Raw genomic sequence first — 19,830 nt, forward strand, 5'->3', positions numbered from 1 at the left:
AAATACAATTTTTGAAATTAACAAAAGGATTGTTGCTGTTGCTTGCGATTTTTGTATGCTCCTTTCAGTCCCTTTTTGTTTTTATTTAAAAAAAAAAAAAAACCCTGATTTGATTTATTCAGTTGTTGAGTTTTCATTCTTTTGGCATTAACTTATTATTTTAATTTCCAAATTCTGCTTTTTTTTTTTTTTGTAAAATCAATTTTATTTCACTGTCACACGGTGGTTTAGTGGATAGCACGTTCGCCTCACACCTCCGGGGTTTGAGTCCTGCCGGGGATATGTGTGTGCGGAGTTTGCATGTTCTCCCCGTGCTGCGGGGGTTTCCTCCCCCACTCCAAAGACATGAATGGTAGGCTGATTGGTGTGTCTGTAGTATATGAATGGGTGTGTGAGTGTGTATGTGATTGTGCCCTGCAATGGATTGGCACCCTCTCCAGGGTGTACCCTGCCTTGTGCCTGAAAAGGAGTGACCCTGAAAAGGAGTAAGCTGGATATATATATATATATATATATATATATATATATATATATATATATATATATATATATATATATATATATATATATATATATATATAGCCTGTAGATTTTATTATTTCTTTAGAACGTTTTGACACAAGATTAACTCCATATAAAGCTGATGGAGAGTAAATATGTCTACAAATTCGATGTGAAATAAATAATAATTAAAACATCTGCAGAAGAATGACATGAAGACAGAGGGACAGATGTGCTGAGCGTTTTGTGAATTTAAGGAAGGATCTCAAAAAAAGTGGAAAAATTTAAATTCTGCCATTTTAGGATGTTAGTGAAAAAATCTATTGAGGAAAACTGCATGGTTTTAATAATGCTATCTCTTGAGCTCCTTCTGTAACCTATCAGTTGGAAATCTTGTTCATAACAGCTAGACAGAGACTTTTTTTAAATGTAAAATGTATTTAATTGTTGACCTTATCATTCTTGTGGCAACAACATGTAATTCTAGTTTTCAAATAATTTTTTTTTAGATCATTTAATTTCTGTGATTAGTTACAATGTTTTAGTAAATTTCACACTAATTCCAGACACATTGCAGTCGCATCAAGTCACATTTTTTGCTGCAGCTTCTCACATACATAGAACTGACTTAAAGACTCTGTGACAAATCACTAGTGTGCAGTGAAAATAAACAATCTTTCTCCTCAGGACCTGATGAACCTAAAACTTCTGCTTCAGTCTCACTATTAAAGAATGTGTCTTACTCAGGAGCAGGTCATGTTACTCTCAGAGAGTTGATCTTACCTCAGTATCTCCAGTTTACAGTGAGAATCCTCCATTACAGCAGAGAGACTCTTCACTCCTGAGTCTCCTACTTTATTAGAGGACAGATGCAGTTCTTTCAGGTATGAGGGGTTTGATCTCAGAGCTGAAGTCAGATCAGCACAGCCTTCATCTGAGACTCCACACTTACACAACCTGTAGAGAGACACAATGACACACTCTTCATCAACAGATTTTCATTTTGGTTAAGGATTTACTTTAAAGATGATGTGTTTGTAAAATGATTTTATTATTAAGAATAACATGAGGACTTAATATCACCTGTTTATTCTAATTAACAATGTAATTCAAAATGATCATACTGACTGTTATATGTAGTTTCCTTCATCTGTTGTGTTTGATATTAAACTATCAGCAGTGGAAACTGAACAGAGAACAGCAGACTGACCATGAACTTTAATCATAGGGAGAGAGAGAATCTCAGCTGGTTCTCTACTGCAACCCCTGGCAAAAATTGTATAATCACACTTAGAGGATGCTCACCCAGGTTTCTTATTTCATAGCAAATAAGCAAATCACAGATATGACACAACACAATTTTTGTTTGATAGCTGAACATTTTGGCTTTATTGGAAATATACCTCAAACAAATTAAATTATTTTCATTAATGCCATATATTTTAAAAGATCAAGCAGAGGAAATATTATGGAATCATCAACAAAATCACAATTAGAATAGTATGCCTCCTCTTTGGGGTTTTATGATGGCCTGAATTCTGAGGCATGGACTTCAGCAATGAAAAACGATATTCTCCATGAAGCTGGTTCCAACTTTCTCAAATAGTAGTTGACAGATCAGCTTTGCAGGATGGAACCTTTCATGGACAAATGTTTTTAAAATTTCTATAACATATTTTCAGTCAGAATGAGATCCGGACTCTTTGCTGGCCATAGTATTCAGTTGATATGCCTTTCCTGAAGAAAAGACTCTTTGCTCTGTGGCAAGATGCATTACCATCCTGAAAAATGACTTCATTACCAAAGCTTTTTTTATCAATAGAATGAGAAAAGTGTCTAAAATTTAATTGTACACCTGTACATTGAGTTCCCTTTCAAAGGGAATTCCATGTTCCTTTAGCTGAATGCTGTGGAAAGCGCCCTCGCGCGTGACTCATTTCTGAAGCTTGTGTAACATCATGTCTATTTATAGGTCTGCTGTGATCAGGTGATGTGGCAATTAAGTGCATCGCGTGATATACAGTGAGGGAAAAAAGTATTTGATCCCCTGCTGATTTTGTACGTTTGCCCACTGACAAAGAAATGATCAGTCTATAATTTTAATGGTAGATTTATTTGAACAGTGAGAGACAGAATAACAACAAAAATATCCAGAAAAACGCATGTCAAAAATGTTATAAATTGATTTGCATTTTAATGAGGGAAATAAGTATTTGACCCCTCTGCAAAACATGACTTAGTACTTGGTGGCAAAATCCTTGTTGGCAATCACGAGGTCAGACGTTTCTTGTAGTTGGCCACCAGGTTTGCACACATCTCAGGAGGGATTTTGTCCCACTCTTCTCTGCAGATCTTCTCCAAGTCATTAAGGTTTCGAGGCTGACGTTTGGCAACTTGAACCTTCAGCTCTCTCCACAGATTTTCTATGGGATTAAGGTCTGGAGACTGGCTAGGCCACTCCAGGACCTTAATGTGCTTCTTCTTGAGCCACTCCTTTGTTGCCTTGGCCGTGTGTTTTGGGTCATTGTCATTCTGGAATACCCATCCACGACCCATTTTCAATGCCCTGGCTGAGGGAAGGATGTTCTCACCCAAGATTTGACGGTACATGGCCCCGTCCATCATCCCTTTGATGCGGTGAAGTTGTCCTGTCCCCTTAGCAGAAAAACACCCCCAAAGCATAATGTTTCCACCTCCCTGTTTGACGGTGGGGATGGTGTTCTTGGGGTCATAGGCAGCATTCCTCCTTCTCCAAACACGGCGAGTTGAGTTGATGCCAAAGAGCTACATTTTGGTCTCATCTGACCACAACACTTTCACCCAGTTGTCCTCTGAATAATTCAGATGTTCATTGGCAAACTTCAGACGGGCATGTATATGTACTTTCTTGAGCAGGGGGACCTTTCGGGCGCTGCAGGATTTCAGTCCTTCACGGCATAGTGTGTTACCGATTGTTTTCTTGGTGACTATGGTCCCAGCTGCCTTGAGATCATTGACAAGATCCTCCTGTGTAGTTCTGGGCTGAATCCTCACTGTTCTCATGATCATTGCAACTCCACGAGGTGAAATCTTGCATGGAGCCCCAGGCCGAGTGAGATTGACAGTTCTTTTGTGCTTCTTCCATTTGCAAATAATCGCACCAACTGTTGTCACCTTCTCACCAAGCTGCTTGGCAATGGTCTTGTAGCCCATTCCAGACTTGTGTAGGTCTACAATCTTGTCCCTGACATCCTTGGAGAGCTCTTTGGTCTTGGCCATGGTGGAGAGTTTGGAATCTGATTGATTGATTGCTTCTGTGGACAGGTGTCTTTTATACAAGCTGAGATTAGGAGCACTCCCTTTAAGAGTGTGCTCCTAATCTCAGCTCGTTACCTGTATAAAAGACACCTGGGAGCCAGAAATCTTTCTGATTGAGAGGGGGTCAAATACTTATTTCCCTCATTAAAATGCAAATCAATTTATAACATTTTTGACATGCGTTTTTCTGGATTTTCTTGTTGTTATTCTGTCTCTCACTGTTCAAATAAACCTACCATTAAAATTATAGACTGATCATTTTATTTGTCAGTGGGCAAACGTACAAAATCAGCAGGGGATCAAATACTTCTTTCCCTCACTGTATAAACGACACTTGTGAACTGCACCATCAGCCTTATTATCTTCAGAGAGACTGCATGTTGGTCACTTGTGTAACGCTCTCAAAAATAGTTTTTTCCTCTCTATCTTTTCCAAAAAGAAAAAAAGAGAAAAATCGCTTTTCTTTTATGTTCCTTTAAAAAAAAAAGGAGAAAAGTATGAGTGAGAGAATTCAGGAAGTGTGTTATGCCTTGCTCCCATTTCATCATGCAGAGGATGGACACACTTTCTGTGTGAAGTGTCTATGGTCGGAGCACTCCAGGACAGTCCTCGAGAGGTCGGACTATGCGCATTGTAAATGCCTTACAATCAGGCAGCTTTGCACACGACTCGCTCTCTTCTTGTCCAAAGTGAGTTGGGTTTCAGAGCCTTGCGGTCGGGGCCAGCCGCTGCCAAGGCAGCCAGCCTGCTCAGGTAATGGGGATCTTGTATGGATCTGGAAGAGGAGCCGGAGATGAGTGCTGCTCTCTCTTTTGTTCTGTCTTCCTGGTCTGGCTCTCCATTGTATTTTGGAGCTCATGTCATAACTCCTCCTTCCGCTATGGAAAGCCAAAAAACAATAATAATAATTCCTCTCTGACTTTGAGGAGCCAGAAATGTGTGCTAAAACTGAGAGCAGCATATAAAGAGCTGCTTAAAGTGATTACTAAGGCTAGATGAGCTTTTTTTTACCCTAGTGAAAATAAATCTGACACACTGCAGAAAATTCTCCTTTTTTTCCCCAGAAGTGCACGACAAAATATCACACTTCTGGGGGAAAACCATGCATAAGCCACATTTGTAACCCTGCAATGTCGGATTATTTGGCAATCGTAGGGCATGAACGGCATGGCTTTTTAGTTATGCTGAAGGTGGAGGAAGCTCTTGTGAGTTACCTCTCTCCATTGATGGCAGGTAATTTAGGGGGCGGCTTTGCCAACCAAGCCATTTAAGGCCACCGTGGTGTTGGTGGGAAAGACATATGCAGTAGTGAGTCTTGCTTGTGGTTCACTTTAGACAATGGCAGTGTTACAGGCCTACCAATCAGACCTGCTGAGTAAGCTCGACATACGGCGGCATTCAGCCAGTTCCTTCCCTGTTGTGTCTAGTTCACCCGGGCATCCAAGAGTGGAGCCCTGGCCAGCACTAGTGCGAGGAAGGCGCAGGTGAGTATGGCAGCCCACCTGCCCCCACATACAGCCAGAGGAACCGGGAAGCCACAATCACGGCCTGCTTCTAGGCTTGATCTGAGAATGGTCGTAAAGGCCAAGCAGAAAAAGGGGGAGCAGTCCTGAGGGGCCATGGAGAGGCACATCAGGGGACATGAGGTTGTTAGGGAAGTCATCCACCATTACTATTGTAGGGCCTCCCCTAGCAAAGGCTGACCCACGTTTTCAGTGTTCTATGGTCAGTGAGCTGTCACAGGGCAACACAAATCTGATGCTTTCCCTCCAATAGAATGTGGAAATGTCACTAAAAGGCTATCTGGCAGCATGGAAACTACTGCCAAATGTGTCTCCATGGGTTTTGTCTACCATAGAAAAGGGCTACCAGGTCCATTTCAGAGCTTGACCCCCCTGGTTCAGAGGTGTGCTCACCACAGTAGTCAGCACAGAGCAGAGCTCGATGTTAGCACAGGAAGTAAGATCCCTCTCGGACAAAGGGGCCATAGAACATGTACCGCGTTACCTGAGGGAGGGAGGTTTTTACAGCTGAAATTTCCTGGTCTGCCAAAAAGAGGGGAGTATGTGGCCAATTTTAGATCTACATCATCTAAACTGTACTCTTCTGACATACAGGTTCAAGATGCTGACACCCAAACTTATCATTCCACAGATTCAGTTTGAGGACTGGTTTGTGACAATAGATCTAAAAGGTGCATATTTCCACATACAAATATTGTCCAGTCACAGGAAGTTCCTGAGGTTTGCCTTTGGAGGCAATGCATACCAATATCGGGTTCTTCCCTTTGGGATAGCTTTATCCCCTCACACCTCCCCTAAGTGCATGGATGTCATTCTGGCTCTATTGTGACTCCACAGCATCTGTTTACTAAACTACCTGGATGACTGGTTAATTTTAGCATAATCCAGGGAACTGTCTCACCCACATGAAGAGCTTGGGGCTCAGGGTGAATCTCAGAAAAGTATGCTTTCTCCAGTATAGTGGACAACTTTTTATAGAGGTTATAATGATTCTACTATGATGAGGGAGTTTCTATCCCCAACATGCATAGAGTCAATCTTATCAACATTGAGCAAGATAAAGCTGGATCTTGGCATCCCCTCCAGTCTATGAGACTGTTGGAGCTTATGGCAGCAGCAGCCAACATCATACCATTGGGTGTATTGCACAAGAGACTGTTTCACTGGTGGGGGAAAAGTTGGGGGTTTTGTCTGAGGACGAAACCTCTGAGAGTTATCAGCATCACGCGGAAAGGCCTACTTGCTCTGAGAATTTGGAAATGTCCCCAATTTCTAGCCTCGGGTCACACTCTAGGAGTGTCTTCTTATCACAAGACGGTAATGACGGGCACCTCCCTCACAGGCTGGGGCGTGGTCTTAGACAGCTCTCCAGCTCACGATGTCTGGAGTGGCATATAAATTCAATTCAATTCAATTCAATTTTTTTTGTATAGCGCTTTTTACAATAGACATTGTCTCAAAGCAGCTTTACAGAAATATAAACATGGTATACAGATATTAAAGGTGCGAATTTATCCCAACTGAGCAAGCCACTGAGTGGCGACGGTGGCAAGGAAAAACTCCCTAAGATGTTTTAAGAGGAAGAAACCTTGAGAGGTACCCGACTCAGAAGGGAACCCATCCTCATCTGGGTAACAACAGTTAGTGTTAAAAAGTTCATTATGTATTTATATGAAGTCTGTATGGCGTTAGGAGCAGCCGTAGTCCCAGCAGTCTGGAATTAAAGAAGATTTGAGCTCCATCCAGAGGCAGAAAGGATCTGGATCTCTAGCATCTCCATAAATTCCTGTGGGGCTCGGCGAAAGGAGAGAGGGAGAAAAGAGATAATTATGACTGCGAAGTAGTAGAACAGAATCTAGTCAGGGTAGGCTTGAGTAAACAAATACGTTTTAAGCCTAGATTTAAACAATGAGACTGTGTCTGAGTCCCGAACACTAATTGGAAGACTGTTCCATAACTGTGGGGCTCTATAAGAGAAAGCTCTTCCCCCTGCTGTAGCCTTCACTATTCGAGGTACCGTCAAATAGCCTGCATCTTTTGATCTAAGTAGGCGTGGCGGATCATATAAAACCAAAAGGTCGCTTAGATATTGTGGCGCGAGACCATTTAGTGCTTTATAGGTTAATAAAAGTATTTTATAGTTAATGCGAGATTTTACTGGGAGCCAATGCAGTATTGATATCGGTGTGATATGGTCGTATCTTCTAGTTCTAGTTAGGACTCTAGCAGCTGCATTCTGGACTAATTGGAGCTTATTTATATTCCTACTGGAACATCCAGACAGTAAGGCATTACAGTAATCTAATCTAGAGGTGACGAATGCATGAACTAGTATTTCCGCATCATGTAGTGACAATATGTTTCTTATTTTAGAAATATTTCTGAGATGAAAGAAGGCTATCCTAGTAATATTATCTACACGAGCATCAAATAATAGGCTGGAGTCAATAATCACTCCAAGGTCTTTAACTGCTGTACATGATGAAACAGAAAGACCATCCAGAATAACCATGTGATCAGAAAGAATACTTCTAGCTACACGTGGGCCTAATAAAAGTATTTCTGTTTTATCAGGATTAAGTAGAATTAAGTTAATTAACATCCAATGTCTAATGTCCTTTATACAATCCTCAACTTTACTAAGCTTCTCTCTGTCCTCTGGCTTCGCTGAAACATACAAATGTGTATCATCAGCATAACAGTGGAAGCTAATTCCATGTTTACGAATAATTTGTCCTAGGGGTATCATATATAAAGTAAAGAGCAGTGGGCCTAAAACAGAACCCTGTGGAACTCCAAAAGTAACCTCAGTATGCATGGAGAAATCACCATTTACATCTACGAACTGATAACGATCGGTCAGATAAGACCTGAGCCAGGAGAGGACTGTTCCCTTAATACCAACAACAACATAAATTGCCTAGAAATGCGGGCCATATTTCTATCACTGAAGCTCTCGGATCTTTTTGAACATGCCATACCCTCAGTATGATGGAGTGGGTATTCTCGTTCCCACAGCGTGAAGCTCATGCAAGGTTTAGTTTGATTTGAAAGGAAACGTCTAGGTTACGCATGTAACCCTGTTGCTTGAGAAGCGAATGAGACATTGCATAGCTGTGTCATACTGGGGCATATCTGTGAATTGTGTGTTCACTTCAGAGAATAGAGGCTGATGATGTGGTTTACAGGCACCATTTTATAATCACATGACACGCCTAATTGCCACATCACCTGACCATGGCAGGCCTATAAATAGGTGTGATTTCACACAAGCTTCAGATACCAGGGCGCTTCCCGCAGCATGAAGCTCACTGTGACGGCGAGCCTGCAACCCACACACTTCAAATGCCTCTTACAAATTCAGTGTCATGTGCTTTGGATAGCGCGGAAGACCATGACTACGAGGTAGTGTGACAGAAACACACACAGCTGGTGGCTAATAAGTGAAATGGCCACACTTTCCCCTTAACCGGAACTCACCCTTAAGTTCCAGTAGTGTCTGGCAAACTGAAGGCTCTTGAGATTGTTTTTGGTTGAAAGTAGAGGCTTTTTTCTTGAAACCCTTCCAAACAACTTGTGGTAATATAGGTGACTTCAAACTTTCTGACCCCAAAACGCAATTAAAATTTGCAGTTATCCAGCTGTGATCCTGCGAGAGTTTTTAGCCACTCGAACCACCCTCTTCACAGTGGGTTGACATAATATAGACACGTGTCCAATTCCAGGTTCATTCATAATATTTCCAGTTGAAGGGAACTTCTTATTTATTGCCCTGATGGTGGAAGTGGGCATTTTCAATGCTTTTGCTATTTTCTTATAGCCACATTCCTTTTTGTGAAGCTCAACAACCTTTTGCCGCACATCACAGCTATATTTCTTGGCCTTACCCATTGCTATGAATGATTAATTGAAGTTGTCCTTCCTCAAATTTGTGTTACCTCATATTTACACCCATGTGAAGCAGGAAATCATGATTGTTCCTATTCACCCAGTTGTACAAAAAAAGCCCGCAAACAGTTTGCTGAAGACAAGCAGACTAAGGGCATGGATTACTGGAACCATGTCCTGTGGTCTGATGAGACCAAGATAAACTTATTTGGTTCAGATGGTGTCAAGCGTGTGTTGTGGCAACCAGTACTGGGGAGATTCAGTTCATTGAGGGAACCATGAATGCCAACATGTACTGTGACATACTGAAGCAGGGCATGATCAGTAGGCAGTATTCCAGCACGACCCCAAACACACCTCCAAGACGACCACTGCCTTGCTAAAGAAGCTGAGGGTAAAGGTGATGGACTGGCCAAGCATGTCTCCAAACCTAAACCCTATTGAGCATCTGTGGGGCATCCTCAAACGGAAGATGGATGAGCTCAAGGTTTCTAACATCCACCAGCTCCATGATGTCATCATGGAGGAGTGGAAGAGGACTCCAGTGGCAACCTGTGAAGCTTTGGTGAACTCCATGCCCAAGAGGGTTAAGGAAATCCTGGAAAATAATAGTGACCACAAAAAATATTGACACTTTGGGCCCAATTTGGACATTTTCACTTAGGGGTGTACTCAGTTTTGTTGCCAGCAGTTTAGACATTAATGGCTGTGTGTTGAATTATTTTTAGGGGACAGCAAATTTACACTGTTACACAAGCTGTACACTCACTACTTTACATTGTAGCAAAGTGTCATTTCTTCAGTGTTTCGCATGAAAAGATATCATCAAATATTTACAAAAATGTGAGGGGTGTGCTCACTTTTGTGAGATACTGTATAATATTTCATAAACCTGTGTTTTGTTTGCAACTGCTTGATATCCATGAGAGCAGAGTATATTTGTGATTTTTTACGCAAAAGATAAACAATAAAGACATTTTTTCACAGCCGTCTTTGCTCATATTTACCAAAGGTGTCAATATTAGTGGAAGGCACTGTCCGTCTGTACATCTGACACAAAGACTCTGTAACAAATCATCAGTGTGCAGTCAAAAGGAATAATCTTCCTCCCTAAGACACTGACGATGAACCAAAAACTTCTGTTTCAGTCTTACTATTAGAGAATGTGTCTTACTGAGAAGCAGGTCATGTAACTCTCAGAGAGATGATCTTACCACAGTATTTCTAGTTTACAGTGAGGAATCTCCAGTACAGAAGAAAGACACTTCACTCCTGAGTCTCCTACATTATTATAAGACAGATGCAGTTCTCTCAGGTGTGAGGGGTTTGATCTCAGAGCTGAAGTCAGAGCAGCACAGCCTTCATCTGAGACACCACATTTCCACAACCTGTAGAGAGACACAATGACACACTCTTCATAAACATATTTTTATTTATTTTTGTTTACAACTTACTTTAAAGATTGTGTTTGTGAAATGATTTTATTATGCAGAATGACAAGAGAATTTAATATCACCTGTTGATTCTAATTAACAATGTAATTAATGATGATCACACTAATTGTTATATTTTGTTTCTCTTATCTGTTGTGTGTGATATTAAACTATCTGCAGATGAAGCTAAACAGAGAACAGCAGACTGAGCATGACTTTAATCAGATAGCGAGGGAGAGAGAGAGAGAGAATCTCAGATGTCTCTACTACACTTATAGTGCACTACACAGGGGGGATAAACTTCTTTCTCTATAGCTTATTTGGTGCATTTATATAATAATATAGTTCTACAATAATTATATTATTGCAGAATCAAGGAAGTACAAATGAGCTTCAAGCTGTGGAAAGCACCCTCGGGTGCTGTGAAATCACACCTGTTTATAGGCCAGCCATAGTCAGGTGCGGTGGAATATTATGAGTTGCATGATTATAAAATGGCATCTAGAAACCATGTCATCAACGTCTATTATCTGAAGTGAAGACGTGATTCACAGGCATACCCCAGTATGACAAAGCTACGCAACATAATGTCCCCTCTCAGGGAACAGGGTTACATGCATAACCCAGACATTCCATTTCAAACGAAACTCAATGTTGTGAGTACACCCACTCCGTCATACTGAGGGTATGGCCACCTGTTTAAAGGGTCCAAGACTGAGAGCCCTTACTGGACACAGCAGGTGCATTCTCTCTCGTACCGGTGTGAAGAACAGAGGAAGACAGTAAGCGTAAGCCTGCAACAATACAGGCTGGGCTGCAGACGTAGGCACTTTAGGAATATAATCTGGCCTAGGATATAGGAAGGCCTTGGCTAATCCCAGAGCAAAGTCAAGGCAGTAAGGGGCAGCAGAGAGAGCTTTTAGATCTCCCACTCGCTTGAGAGATTTCAGGGCCAGCCGAATAGCTACCTTTAGAGTCAGAGGCTCTATCAATATGGGCGTGACTGGCAGAAATGTCGGTGACATTGACCCTAATTGTAGAAGGACCCAACCATGCTGAGAAACATCCCTGTAAGAACTCCAGTACTGTAAATTTTGCACAGTCTACTGGGTCTAACTGATATTCCTCACACTACGAGACAAAAAGTTGCCACTTAGGCACATACAATTTTGGTACTCTAGCATTCAACATGTTCTCTACAACCTCGGTTGAGAGACCAGAATCTATGAGATGGTGCCCCTCAGTGGTCAGACCCACAGTTTCCATAGTTCTGACTAAGGGTGATAAATCAACCCTCTGTCCTGAGACAGAAGATTCCTGCGAAAGGGAATCTCTCACTGAGTGTCCAAGAACCATATTCAGGCTGGCTAATAAGGTGCTACTAGCAGCAGATGTAGAAGGTCTTGGCAAACTCTCACTAGAACTTTTGGGAGCAGAGCGATCAAGGAAAGGTGCACATGTGTATCATGGTGTCCAGCCACAAATTGTGCTGGAAGAATGAGGGCAAACCACAGTGGGCAGTTGTTTCCTCCAGAAGCGAACACATCCACTTCTGCCTGGACGAACCGCCACCATACAGACTGCACTAATTGTGAACGGAGCCTCCAATCCCCAGGCCTCAGACCCTGCCTTGAAAGGCCCCCACATTCAGATTACCAGGAATGTATATTGCACTCACTGACAAAAACTTTCCCTCGACCCAGAGAATAAGTAGTTGCACCTGCCTGAACAGGGGCCTGGTGGTTGATATATGACACCATACATGTATTATAAATATATGTATTGTCTGTCACAGCTAACGCGTGGTGACCTCTCAACTGAGGAAGAAAGAATTTCAGTGCTAGGAATATGGCCCACATTTCTAGGCAATTTATTTGCAACTTCAGAGCCTGTGAGCTGGATGTCCGTCTAAGACAGTGCCCCAGCCCATGAGGGAGTCATCCGTCATTACCATTTTGTGATAAGGAGATGCCCCTAGAGTGTGACCCGATGCTAGAAACCAGGGACACCTCCAAATTCTCAAAACACATAGGCAACGCCAAGTGACACTGACTATTCTTAGGGGTTTCATCCTCAGAGGAAATCCCAGACTTTTCCACTACCACAGAAATGGTCTCATGTGAAATTGGTCCAATGGTATGATGTTAGCGGCTGCAGCCATAAGTCACAACAGTCTCTCATAGAGACTGGAGGGGATGCCAGGTCTCTCATAGAGACTGGTGAGACCCAGTTTCATCTTGCTCAATGCTGCTAGGATTGACCTACATGTGTTGGTGATAGAAATGCCCTCATCATACTGGAATCCCATATAATCTCTAGAAAAGTCATCCTCTGCCTGAAGAAAGCATGCTTTTTCGGGTTTCAACCTGAGCCTCAGGCTCGCAATATGGGTGAGAACAACATCTCAATGTTGAATTGACAACTTCCTGAATCATGCTAGAATGGACCCATCATCCAGATAGTTTAGTGCATGGATGCTCTGAAGTCACAAGGGACCCAGAGTGCCATCCATGCACTTTGTGAAGATGAAAGCTTCAAAGCTTGACCTAAGGGAAGAACCCATTATCTGTACGTGTTGCCTCCAAACGTGAACCTTAGTAACCTCCTGTGACTGGGCAATATTTCTCTGTGTAAATATGTATCTTTTAGATCTAATCAGACATCTCAGGGTCATAAATACATCTGGTGTTAGGTTTTCCCCAGAAGCGTGATATTTCATCATGCACTTTTAGAAAAAAGGGGCGTTTTCTGTGATTCTGAGAAGACAGCAAAAGAAATAGTTGAGCCCATCTCCGGTTCCTCCTCCAGATCCATAGGAGATCCCCAGGGCCTGAGCCAGTTGGCTGTTGTGATGTTTTTTGTGTGACACCTTGGTAACAAAAAGCCTTTTTATAGACCATCAATTTGTTAACCCAGTTGATCTTACTTTGCACAGATTATGGGCTATAATTACTTACAGATTTCATCTGGTTCCTTGCCTTACCTTGCCTTGGAGAACTGCTTTTTCTTAGTGCGTTCAATCCTTTTTTCCTGTCATTCCACTTTATTAAACATAACTTTATTTATGGACTTTAATGTTGTGAATTCTTTATATTTCCAGATTTCTTGAGTTAATACTGATGTCTGATTTCTTGTGAATAGCCTCATTGGAAAAAAAAATACTGAAAAAAATGTTGATGCATTAAATACTTATACCCCCCACTGTATATGTACGGTATCTCACAAACGTGAGTACACCTTTCACATTTTTGTAAATATTTGATTATATCTTTTCATTTGACAACACTGAAGAAATGACACTTTGCTACAATTTAAGGTAGTGAGTGTACAGCTTGTGTAACACTGGTCACTGTAAGTTCAACATGGCACCTCATGGCAAAGAACTCTCTGAGGATCTGAAAAAAAGAACTGTTGCTCTACATAAAGATGGCCTAGGCTATAAGATGATTGCCAAGACCTTGACACTGAGCTGCAGCATGGTGTCCAAGACAATACAGCGGTTTAACAGGACAGGTTCCACTCAGAACAGGCCTCGCCATGGTCGACCAAAGAAGTTGAGTGCACGTTCTCAGCGTCATATCCAGAGGCTGTCTTTAGGAAATAGATGTATGAGTTCTGCCAGCATTGCTGCAGAGGTTGTAGGGGTGGGCGGTCAGCCTGTCAGTGCTCAGATCATACACCGCACACTGCATCAAATTGGTCTGCATGGCTGTCGTCCCAGAAGAAAGCCTCTTCTAAAGATGATGCACAAGAAAGCCCGCAAACAGTTTGCCGAAGTCAAGCAGACTAAGGACATGGATTACTGGAACCATGTCCTTTGGTTGATGAGAGCAAGATAAACGTATTTGGTTCAGATGGTGTCAAGCGTGTGTGGCAGCAACCAGGTGAGAAGTACAAAGACAAGTGTGTCTTGCCTACAGCCAAGCATGGTGGTGGGAGTGTCATGGCCTGAGGTTGCATGAGTGTTAACGGCACTGGGGAGCTACAGTTCATTGAGGGAACCATGAATGCCAACATGTACTGTGACATACTGAAGCACAGCATGATCAGTATGCAGTATTCCAGCATGATAACAACCCCAAACACACCTCCAAAACGACCACTGCCTTGCTAAAGAAGCTGAAGGTGAAGGTGATGGACTGGCCAAGCATGTCTCCAGACCTAAACCCTATTGAGCATCTGTGGGGCATCCTCAAATGGAAGGTGGAGGAGCATAAGGTCTCTAACATCCGCCAGCTCCATGATGTCAACAAGTGTAAGAGGGCTCCAGGGGCAACCTGTGAAGCTCTGGTGAACTCCATGCCCAAGAGGATTAAGGCAATACTGGAAAATAATAGTGGCCACACAAAATATTGACACTTTGGGCCCAATTTGGACATTTTCACCTAGGGGTGTACTCACATTTGTTCCCAGCGGTTTAGACAATAATGGCTTTTTGTTGATTTATTTTGAGGGGACTGCAAATTTACACTGTTATACAAGCTGTACACTCACTACTTTACATTGTAGCAAAGTGTCATTTCTTCAGTGTTGTCACATGAAAAGATATAATCAAATATTTACTTTTGTAGAAATGTGAGGGGTGTACTCACTTTTGTGAGATACTTTATATATATTATATAAACAGATTTATTTTGTTTAATAGACTACTGTAGATTCAGGGGCGAACACAGTGTTACCTGCAACCCCTATCCCCACAGGCTTTACAGAAGCGCAGTGAAAGGGAGTGATTGATGGCTAATAGTAACCAATCTAAAATCAGCATTAAAGTTAAGAATGTAAAGATGAAATTTAATTGGTTATGTAATGTTGAAGAGAACGGTGGACTGGTCACTGTATCAGTTCACAGCTGGCACATACTGCACAGTAATTAGTGAATGTTTTGAAAAGAAATGAAAACATGTCACACCACAACAATTATTTGCAATCACACAAATGCTCCCAAATATAATTTGAGGTTGCACAGATTAAATTTTGGGAGCATATGTGACCAAATTGCTCATAATATCAAACCGTGTTTACTGAAGAGCAGGTCATATCACTCTCAGAGAGATGATCTTACCATAGTGTCTCCACTTTACAGTGAGGATTCTCCAGCACAGCAGAGAGATTCTTCACTCCTGGATCTCCTATATTATTATAGGACAGATCCAGTTCTCTCAGGTGTGAGGGGTTTGATCTCAGAGCTGAAGTCAGAGTAGCACAGCCTTCATCTGACACACCACATTTCCACAACCTGTACAGAGACACAATGACACTCGTTATCAAGTGTCATGAAATGGAGGCAAAGACTGGTGCCAGTGCAGATGTGAATTTAATGAAAACAAACAACAATACAAACACAAGAAACTAATCACACATATCATGAACTATGAATACTGGGCACAGAGAAAATACAAGGGCTAATCAATTAGACAACATAAGACAAATGCAAGACAATGTGTGCAGTGCAAAATGTGACTTATATCCAAGTGCGCAATATCCCCAAATCTGAATCAGTTGCAGATAGTCATGTGACATGACCATGTGAGGTGCAGTGGCTGATGAGAATTATGGCTCCATGCCTATTTCAGCATTCCATGACAGAACCCAACCCCCCCCTAGTATGCAGGTCCTGATGTGTGAAAAAAAGTTCAGGGGGGAGTCCTGGGAACCCAGAGAAGATGTCACTTAGCCAATCTAAGTCCTTATGAGCACTACCCCTCGGAGGGCCAGAAGGAGCCGTGACATCCTCCCTCTGGTGCAGATGTGGGGTGATCTCGTCTGCACATCTGAGGGATGGCACAAGGTCCCAGGCAGACTGTGAGCATTGAGTAATGTCGACCGCACAGCCAGAAGCATGAGCGAAGTCCATAGCAGAGCCCTATGGGATAGCGACATCCTCCGCGAGGCCAGAGGGGGGAGCAATGTCCTCAAATGAGCAAGAGGGGGAAACAACGACCTCAGCCGAGCAAGAGGGCTGAACAACATCTTCAGCCGAGCACCAAAGGGAAGCGATGCCTGCAGCTGAGCAAGAGGGGGGTGCAATGTCCTCAGCTGAGGAAGAGGAGGGAGCAACGGTCTCAGCCAAACAAGAGAGGGGAGCGACGTCCTCACCCGAGCAAGAGGGGAGAGCTACATCCTCAGCTAAGCAGGAAGGCTTGAAGACAGACGATCAGATGTGCTGAGCTTTTTGTGCATTTGAGGAAGAATTGGCCAAAAAAGTGCAGAAAAATTGGAAGTGTGTCTGATTAAGTTTTCTGCTCACCATGATAAAGATTGTTAGATTAACATTCATCAGTTTTACATATTATTTTGTCTTTTCAAAACTAGGTGTAAATTAGCACCATGTGAGTTTTTGGGTTTACTCATTATTTATGACAAAATGTGTAATAATACAAGACCATTTTAGAACATTAGTGAAAGAACTATTGAGGAAAACTGCATAGTTTTAATAATGCTTGGTCATTGAGCAGCTTCTGTAGTGCAGATCTGGCAACCCTGTTCATGGCAGCTAGACAGAGACATATTGAAGAAACACTCACTGACAGAATAAACAGTATTTAAGTACACTAAAAAATCTAAAGAATTGTTGGTGTTACTTGCAATTTTTTAATAACATTTATTTAATTTATTTAATTGTTGACGTTTTTCTTTTCTATGGCATTAACTTCTTATTATTGTTTCCAAATTCTGCTTTAGATCATGTACATTTCACGACTGCTTTTAAACCCTACACCTCACACACAGTGCATTTAGTTTATGTCACAGGTGCAGCTTGTGTGATTAGTCACAATGTTTTGGTAAATTTCAGACACATTGCATTCGCATCACGTCACGTTTGCTGCAGCTTCTCACATACATACATCTGATCTTCCTCCTCAGGACAATGATGATGAGCCTAAAACTTCTGCTTCAGTCTCACTATTAAAGAGTGTGTCTTACTGAGGAGCAGGTCATGTGAGTCTCAGATACATTATTTACCTCAGTATCTCCAGTTTACAGAGAGGATTCTCCAGTACAGCAGAGAGAATCTTCACTCCTGAGACTCCTACATTATTTTCAGACAGACTCAGTTCTCTCAGGTGTGAGGGGTTTGATCTCAGATCTGAAGTCAGAGCAGCACAGCCTTCATCTGAGAGACAACAATCACACAGCCTATAGAGAGACACAATGACACATTCTTCATCAAAAGATATTTATCTTGGTTTAAAACTTATTTTAAAGATGATGTGTTTGTAAAATGATTATATTATTCAGAATGATATTAGGATTTAATATCACCTATTTTAATTAACAATGCAATTAAAAATTATTATATTGACTGTTATATTTAGTTTCTCTCATCTGTTCAATTCAATTCAATTTTATTTGTATAGCGCTTTTTACAATAGACATTGTCTCAAAGCAGCTTTACAGAAATATCAACACGGTATACAGATATTAAAGGTGCGAATTTATCCCAACTGAGCAAGCCACTGAGTGGCGACGATGGCAAGGAAAAACTCCCTAAGATGTTTTAAGAGGAAGAAACCTTGAGAGGAACCCAACTCAGAAGGGAACCCATCCTCATCTGGGTAACAAATGTTAGTGTGAAAAAGTTCATTATGGATTTATATGAAGTCTGTATGGTGTTAGGAGCAGCCGTAGTCCCAGCAGTCTGGAATTAAAGAAGATTTGAGCTCCGTCCAGAGGCAGAAAGGATCTGGATCTCTAGTATCTCCATAAATTCGTGTGGGGCTCGGCGAAAGGAGAGAGGGAGAAAAAAGATAATTATGACTGCGAAGTAGTAGAACAGAATCTATCATCTGTTGTGTGTGATAAACTATCAGCAGCTGAAGAGATAGATAGAGAGATAGAGAGAGAGAGAGAGAGAGAGAGAGAGAGAGAGACTAAATCTTGGATGATTCTCTACTAGACTTATAGTTCACTACAGAGGAAATAAACTTGTTTCTCCATAGCCTTTGTAGGGAATTCATACAGTATAACAATATAGATTTATATTATTACAGAATAAAGGAAGTAAAAGTCTGAATCATGGTGAAAAACCAACATTACTGTTACAACCTGAAAGATATCTTGTTTAGTGTGTGATTTCTCCACTTTCACTTTCCCTCTGCTATCAAAACTCTTGCTATTGGTTGTATACCACATCAATCATCAGTCATCTTTTCTTCATCACTCGAAGACCCAATCAAAGTAAAATGACATTGTATATAAATGGAAGTGATTAGGGAAAGGGAAAAGAGAGAAGGAGGAAGACTGCAATAATTATAACTTGTTTGTTTATCCAACTGATGCTCATTATGTTAATTGCTTTGTCAGATTAGTAACTCATGAATTATTCCAGTATGTAAAATGTAAATAAAAGCAAAATACAAGGATTTGCAAATTGCATAAACCCATATGTTATTCACAATAGAACATAGAAAACATATCAAATGTTTAAACTGAGTAAGAGTACCATTTTAAGAAAAAAAAATAAGGCAATTTGAATTTGATGGCCGCAAGACATCTAAAAAAAAAGATGGGCTGGGGCAATAAAAGGCTGTAAAAGTAAGTGTTACTAAAAATAAACAGCTGGAGGAACATTTTGCAGCTAGGTTAACTGGCAACAGGTCAGTAACATGATTGGCTATAAAAAGAGTATCTTAGAGAGGCAGAGTCTTACAGAAGTACAGATGGGCAGAGGTTCAAAAAATCTGAGAAAAACTGTGTCTACAATTTGTGGAACAATTTCAGAATAATGTTGCTCAACATAAAATTGTAAAGACTATGAATATCTCATCATCTACAGTACATATCATCATCAAAAGATTCCATGAATCTGGATAAATCTGTGTGTAAGGACAAAAATCAATATTACATGCCTGTGATCTTCAGGCCCTCAAGCAGCAATGCATTAAAAATAGGCAGGATTCTGTAATGGAAATTACAGAAACACATCCAGAACTCAATGCCAGTGAATACAGTTCGCCATGCATTCACAAATGCTGGTTAAGGCTCTATCATGCAAAGAAGAAGCCATATGTGAACATGATCTGGAAACGCCACTGTCTTCTCTGGGCTAAAGCTCATTTAAAATGGATTGAGGCAAAGAGGAAAACTGTCCTGTGGTCAGAAGAATGGAAATTTTAAATTCTTCTTGGAAACCATGGACGCCACATCCTCTAAAATAAATATGACTAAAGAGGGGAGGACCATCCGGC

The 19,830-nt window shown here is 41.4% G+C and overlaps 1 protein-coding gene across 4 annotated transcripts in view; it reads right to left on the bottom strand.

The window, feature by feature from the left end:
* The window catches only part of LOC108279528 (NACHT, LRR and PYD domains-containing protein 12), a 120,126-nt gene that overhangs the window by 47,383 nt on the left and 52,913 nt on the right, over positions 1-19,830 (bottom strand). For 3 of the 4 annotated variants that reach the window (XM_053688332.1, XM_053688331.1, XM_053688334.1), the window contains 4 exons: positions 17,606-17,779; positions 15,705-15,878; positions 10,424-10,597; positions 1,285-1,458 (listed from right to left, as the gene is read on the bottom strand). In XM_053688332.1, coding sequence (XP_053544307.1) covers positions 1,285-1,458; positions 10,424-10,597; positions 15,705-15,878; positions 17,606-17,779 — 696 coding nt within the window. The remainder of the gene's footprint in view (positions 1-1,284; positions 1,459-10,423; positions 10,598-15,704; positions 15,879-17,605; positions 17,780-19,830) is intronic. The other variant, XM_053688333.1, reaches the window with a different exon arrangement.

Source organism: Ictalurus punctatus, chromosome 19 (genome assembly GCF_001660625.3).
Source record: "Ictalurus punctatus breed USDA103 chromosome 19, Coco_2.0, whole genome shotgun sequence".
Classification (NCBI taxonomy): domain Eukaryota; kingdom Metazoa; phylum Chordata; class Actinopteri; order Siluriformes; family Ictaluridae; genus Ictalurus; species Ictalurus punctatus.